General features: G+C 38.0%; 1 protein-coding gene across 2 annotated transcripts in view; it reads right to left on the bottom strand.

Annotated features, from left to right (window-relative positions):
* Hfm1 (HFM1, ATP dependent DNA helicase homolog) overlaps positions 1–7,328 on the bottom strand; it is a 131,405-nt gene that overhangs the window by 29,309 nt on the left and 94,768 nt on the right. For both annotated transcript variants that reach the window (XM_023720346.1, XM_023720347.1), the window contains exon 30: positions 7,082–7,222. In XM_023720346.1, coding sequence (XP_023576114.1) covers positions 7,082–7,222 — 141 coding nt within the window. The remainder of the gene's footprint in view (positions 1–7,081; positions 7,223–7,328) is intronic.

Genomic DNA, 7,328 nt, shown 5'->3' with positions numbered 1-7,328 from the left:
TCTGGCTGCTACGCTCCACTTCTTTCTGCTGCAGGTGTTAGAGTTGAACCCTTTGTGTCTCTTTGGCAAGATGTTCTGCTCCTGAATCAGCTGTGTGGGTCTTGCCTTTAGCCTCCTTGCAGGGAGTTCTGCTGAAGGGTTCCCTGCTGGGCCTGCAGCCTGGGTCAAAAGAGGATCCCTGGGCCCAGGAAGTCTCACTCACTCGCCGGGCCTGCGCTCCAGGTCTGTTCAGGATCCCGTGGCCTGGGTCGTCTCACTCACTCGCCGGGCCTGCACTCTGGGTCTGTTCAGGATCCCGCGGCCTCTGTCGTCTCCCTTTACTTCTTTTTCTTTCTTTCTTTCTTTCTTTCTTTCTTTCTTTCTTTTCTTTTCTTTTCTTTTCTTTTCTTTTCTTTTCTTTTCTTTTTTCTTTCAGTGCTGGGGATTGAATTCAGGACCTTGTGCTTGCCAGGCAAGCACTTATTCTTCTGAGCTTTCTCCCTGGCCCCAATATCTTTACTTCTTGACTATCAGAAATCTACTAACTTTCAAAGTAACTCAGATACCAGCTCTATTATAAAGATCTATTGTGAGCACTCATCCAAAGTAATTTGTCTCTCATTTGGACCCTCAGGGCTTTTTCTGTATGCCTTTCACTTACTGTATGCTCCATATATTTATAGCTATAGGAAAAAAAAACAGTGATGAGGTATAGAACATATTAGAGTTTAAAAATTAGTTCTAATATGAGGTCTTATCTGAAAAACAAAACAAAGGTTAAAAACTATGTTTTCTATTTATTTCAGGGGAAAAGATAGAGTGAAATTAAGCATGTAAAAGTATTTTGAAATTAATCTATTACATTTGTGCATTATATCTACTATTATATTAATTCAAGATCATACAAATAATTACAAAATTGAAACTGTTCTGTATGCTCTGAAGGAGAGGTACACTATGCTATCGATAACAGCATGTGCTGTTCTGGTCAAGAAGTTGGGGAGAAGACTGAAGAAATGATGGGTATTAATAAGGCAAAGATAAGGGAGTGTCAGGCAGAGGCATGAAATATTCTGTAAACCTCTGTCACAAGGGAAAACATGGCCCCCTGGAGAAAAATATAAGAAGGCTTTTGTGGCCACCGCTCAGCAAGTAAAAAAGAACATATGAAACTATATGGATAGAAAAGACAGCATGTGTTTGCAAGGAGGACAGCTACACTACAGCATTCTGGCAATCGCCTGTCCCATAGGTCACACAGGTAAGGTTTGACTATGGCAGAATCCCTGTGATCCTGCTTGGTACATGGCAAGAAGGGCTGTTGTATGAGGAGCAGTTTCTCATCTGACTTCTAAGGAGTTTGCATAAGGCAGCCATGAAGCAGTATCTCATTTGCTTTCTGGATTCCAGTAAGGCATGGTACTTTCTACTTTACTTCTTTTGGTGACAGCTGTAGAATATAACATGGCTTAGCTAAAGCATAGAGTTCACACCTCAGAAACAAAGCAACCTAACTCCCATCTCATCTGGCACCTCTAGTTCAGTGTCATCTAGTGGGACCAGGGATGTGTATAGCTAGTATCATGATGATCTTGCTTTGCTGTCTGTGCAAGTTTTAAATTGTATAAACCACCACAGTCTCTTGTTTCTTTCCCAGCTAAATCTATAAAAGTGATCCGGCCAAATCTATGACCATCAGGACCAGACTATGTATCAGCTACCAATACACTGCTGGTTAGGCATGATTTAGACCCAAGAGAGATATAGGAAGCCACTGATGTGTTTTACCCAAGAAGGGCACACATCAGAGTTGTATTTTGAAAAACATAGTTCTATAGTGTGTAATAGGGAGAAGAGAATTGAGATAAAATATAATGGATACAACAAAATTAGCTAAAAACTACTATAGGAATATAGGTCAAAAAAAATTGGTAACTCAGTCTATGATGGTGACAGTATCTAAGTCAGAAAACAATGGGTTGACTTGAGACTTATTAAAGGTAAAAATTTATTTATTTATTTATTTATTTTTCGGAACCAGGGATTGAACTCAGGCCCTTGCGCTTGCCAGGGAAGCGCTTATTCCACTGAGCCATCTCCCAGGCCCCCCAAAATATATATAAAGAATCACGTGTAATGTGTTTCTTTCTTGAGAAGCATATTACTTTCCCTTTAGATTTACTGCCTTCCATTTAGCCTAGCAACACCTACCTTAAGTTTCTTAATGTTCATTTAATATTTCAGGAATAAAGATAACAAAATACCTCACTCACTTTTTCTCCCCTCGTAGATACATCCTTCCTTGAGCCTCCCATCATACTCCTAATGCAATGGAAGCTGTCATCTTGGAATTTCCTTTCTTTAAGCTTATGAGATGAATCTGTTATATCTGGATACTCTAACCTTTTCTTTTCTGATTAACTCCCTTGTTTTACAGGTGCTCATCCTCAAGCAACTGCCTAAGAATGCAGGTGTGAGTTTTAGTTTCTAGACCTTCTTTATTTTACTTTCACACTGAAATAAGAATTTGTGCTACAGCAAAGGACTGAATATAATCTAGTCCTTTAAAACTTACAGTCCATTCTCTTGTATTATTCAGTGTTGCTGATAAAAAGACTATTATAAGCCTGAAACCTAAACAACCAATTTGAGCATAACATCATATAATACAGCAACCATTGTTGAATTCCTATTATTTTGTTTACTGAAATTTTGTATCATTTCTAACGCCTTTTTTCTATCACTATTTTCTCTTTAATAAATAAAATTAAAAAATTAAAGAATACTATTATAACTTTGAAATTTGTTTTTCTTGAAAACATTTATTTTCTCTTTATCCACAGTGTTCTGAAATGTTGCAAATAGGCCTTGTTGGCAGATTTTTGCTCAGCCTAATTAGCACAAAGAAAGCCTTTTTGATGAAATTATTTCTGTCTCACTTTGGGTCTAGAAAGTTTTTTCAATTATTTTCTCCTGATTTTTTTTCATTCCAGAACATTTGTTAGGCAAATGTTAGGCTCCTAAATTACCCCTTTGTCTCTTATATTTTCTGTCTCATTGTCTTTTTGCTTTCATTTAGATTGAGCTGACTTCATATTCTATCCCTCTATCCCTCTAGATTTTAATTGCCCACGCTTGTTCTTTTATGGCATCCTATTTTCTTTTGTGATTGCAGTTCAACCTTTAATTTCTCTGAGACCAATACTTAAGCTTTTATATATTAAGTGTTATTAATTCTTGATTTTCTTGTTGCCCTTCCATTTACTTTGTTTGCTCATCTTGTACTTTTACATGTTCCAGATTTTTCTCAAATATCAGGTCAATAGGCATTCTTGACCAGATAGGTATTATCTGTTTTAAAGTATTCTTGTTATATGTCCCTTTCACATACGAGAAACTTATTCATAATGAGGTTAAGTAAAATGTCAAAACTGTGCTGCTAATAAGTAGCAAATTCCTCTAGTCTAATTTTAGAGCTTGAGCTCTCAAGTATCATACCTGTGAATTATACTTCAATCTCCCCAAATGATTAATTTAATTTATTTAGAGACCAAACCTATTGTTTTTTATTTGGAAGACCAGGAGGAAATGCCTCCTTGCAAATTGTTATTTTTCTTTCTTTTTTCTTTTTTTTTTTTTTTTGTGGAACCAGGGATTGAACTCAGGCCCTTGCACTTGCCAGGCAAGCACTTATTCTACTGAGCTATCTCCTTGGCCCACAAATTATTCTTTTTGAAGTAAGACGTAAGAACTTGGTCTCAATCCAAGGACTTTTAAAAACACTCATTTTATTTTTTATTTTAAAAAACATTCATTTTAAAATACTGCCACCAGATGGCGAACAAGGATTATGTATACATTTGTTCCCAGTAGGAAAATCTAATCAAAATGTGAAAATCTAACAGATTCTGAAGACTCCCAAAAACTTCTAGGCAGAGCTGGTGAGATGGCTCAGTAGTCTAAAGCACCTATTTAGAACAAGCTTAGCAAAGCACAGGAACCGCGGTTCAATCCCCCAGCACCACATGCCAGCCAGCCCCGCCCCCTGGTGGGCTGAGCTGGCCACACACACACACACACACACACACACACACACACAAAAAAAAAAAATTTAGAAAAAAAAAAAAAAAACTTCTAGGCAGAGTTGGCAAATCTTGTCAGGAATGAAGACTATTATATAAGTTTGCTTAGACTACCATCATTTTTCGTCTCAATTTTATTAACTTCTGCTCTGATCTTTATCAGTTCCATCCTGTTCTAGCTTTGGATTTGCACTATTCTTGTTTGTGCCCCATAAACTCTGGTATACTGTGCTGCATTATCATTTGATTACTGGAACTATTTAATTTCTTCCTTCATTTCTCCTATGACTCATTGATTATGCAAGTGTATTGTTTAATATCCATGTGTTTGCATAATTCTGTGGTTTCTTTTGCATTTGGTTTCCAGTTTCATTGTACTATGACTTGAAAGAGTTAAAGACATCACATTACAATGATACATGCATATTCATGTTTTCAGCAGTACAAAACCAGATAAATCTTGAAAACAGCTGACATGTCCACCAACAGATTAAACTGATAAAGAAAATGCATTTATGCATAACAAAGTACTACTCTAATTCCATATAATCAAAGCATAGTTTTAAGAAGGTAACTTGACACTTAAAAATATCACAAAATACTGGCACAAAATCAGACATGAAAATAGAGGATGTAGAAACAACCTTAGGCACATTCAGTTGGGGTTGAATGAAGATCAAAGTCTGATCTTTGACAAAAGGGCCAAAAGCATACATTGGAAGAAAAACAGCCTCATAAGTAAATAGTTCTGGAAAACTGGATGTTAACATGCAGAAGACTGAACCTAGACCTATATATCTCATCATGTACTAAATGAATCAAAAATCTAATTGCTAAAACAGAAATACCAAACCTGCTGGAAGATGAAATAGGTAAAACTCTTGAAGACATAGGCATAGGTAAAGAATTTCTGAACAGAACCCCAATAGCACAAGAAATAATGAACATTCAATGACGATTTGTTCCTCTAGGACACAGAGTATGATGGGAAAAAAACTAACATTAAACCAAGTCTTATTGGAGAAAAGCTTACTACTGATCTGAAGATCTGAAGCTAGAAATACAAGATGTTTCTGAGTTACTGGAACTAATCTGAGTTTATTTGCCATATCAAAATCATGAGGCCCAAGCAAAAAGGACTTAGAAGCCAATCTAGTATATCAAGATATTGTATATCTAGACCATTAATCAGAAAGTTAGTAATTTGAACATCATCTGCATATTGGATAGCATTAACTTTTTATATATAAAACTAATACAGATTTTAAAACATCATTAACATTTACAGATTTATAATGAAACATTTACAGAAGGAATAATATACTTAAGGTTTGCTTAAAAATACTAAAGGGGTAAATTAAAGTAAGCTATGGATAAAACATTATCCATGAATTCATCATTTTTGAAGGTGGGCTAATGAATGTCTGAGAGCTCAATATATACTTCTGTCTACTGTCTATGTATAAAATTTTCATAAACAATCAAATTCATTTTCTTTTTCTTTTTCTTTTTCTTTTTCTTTTTTTTTTTTTTTTTGTGGAACCGGGGATTGAACTCAGGCCCTTGCGCTTGTCAGGGAAGCGCTTATTCCACTGAGCCATCTCCCTAGCCCCAAATTTATTTTCACTCTTGTTTGTTTTGACAAATCACTAGATTCTTTTTTTTTTTTCTTTTTTTTTTTTATCTTTTATTTGGTCCAGGGTCTCGCTACGCAGCTTGGACTCATAGTGATCCTCCTGTCTCAGCCTCCCCAGCACTGAGATTACAAGTGTGAGCCACCATGCCCAGTTTTGATGACCAGCTTGATGCGCAGGGCCAGCATGGCATGTGGTACTAGGGATAGATCCCGGGTCCTTGTGCTTGCTGAGCACGCACTTAGACCACTGAGCTATCTCTCCAGCCCCAAGAAATGTTTCTTTTTGGCTTGCATTTTTAGCTGATGGTTAGCAGGACCCAGGAAGAGGGGCATGGTGGGGAAAAAGTATTCATCACAGGGCAGCCAGGGGCAGGGACAAGGACGCTCCCTACAGGTGAGGCCCCAGTGACCACCACTACCCAGGCAGCACCTTTAGCCTGGCACGCACAGTGGGTACACAGCCCCTGGATCCAGTCACCTTCTGCTGCATCTGACCACAGGAGGCTTCAGGAACAACAGGATCTACACTCTAAGCCAGGCCCACAGAGACAGCCCCAGGGTGGAGTCTGCAGCAGGGTCCTTGCCTTGAGAGATAATGAAAGTGGCTTCTGAGCCAGGCTGACTCCCTGGAAGCCTTCAGCAACTGACCCCTGCTTCTCAGCTTGCTCTGCTTTTTGCAAACTTCTTCTCTGGGCTGTTTCCAGCTGAGCTCTGCACAGCACGCCCAGGACAGCGGGGACACGGGTGGCCAGGCAGGTGCCCGTGGCCTCTGCAGCCAGCCAGCCCAGACCCCGAGCCCCTCGGGGCCCTGGTCCCCTTGGCCTGCTGGGAGATGTCCTGTCATCTCGGGGGCCTGGCCCGACGGCAGCTGCCTTTCCTCTCATGTCTGCGCGTCTGCAGTGTCTTGTCTCCAAATCACTAGATTCTTATACTCATATGTTTTTTTGACAATGGTCATGAGAATGAAGTAGGTATGAAAAAGGTACAATGCATATAGAAGACCAAATAATCTATGCTTCCCCAAATCACCTCAACTTGACAAATACTAATTATAAGAGAGAATTCTTATTATATACTATTAATGTGAATATTATGAAGCCTAAATATCTAATTCCAAAATATCTGCAACATGAGTGAGGAAGTACTATAATGTTGACAGCCCCCTGGCCATTTTGTGTTTTAATATAAAATAGAAATTGGCTGGGTGTGGTGACACATGTCTGTAATCCTAGCACTCAGGAGGCTGAGGCAGGAAGATTGCTGTGAATTTGAGACCAGCCCATGGTACAAAGTGAGCTCAAGACCAGCCTGAACTTTATAGTGAGACCCTGTCTCAAAAAGTAAGTAGGTAAATGAATAAATAAAAATTAATAGCATTATTTACCTTTATTAGGTTCTGCTACAGTAGATCTATCTGTATATTTAGAAATCTCTGTTTCTGATTTTCTTTGCATAATGAGTTGACTTCCAAACCATTTGGGTCCTGAGTAAAAGACTGCAAATTTCTGCTGAATATCAAGTCCAACTAGGAAAAGAAAACATACAAATGTTTGTTAAAGTCATATAAACCCATACATATACCCAGGACATTTAAATATTTTTATTTTTATTTATTTATTTATTTATTTTTT

The sequence above is a fragment of the Octodon degus genome, unplaced genomic scaffold (genome assembly GCF_000260255.1).
Source record: "Octodon degus isolate 3935 unplaced genomic scaffold, OctDeg1.0 scaffold00074, whole genome shotgun sequence".
NCBI lineage: Eukaryota > Metazoa > Chordata > Mammalia > Rodentia > Octodontidae > Octodon > Octodon degus.
The sequence above is the reverse complement of the archived record's forward strand: the minus strand, read 5'-3'. Positions and strand labels throughout refer to the sequence as shown.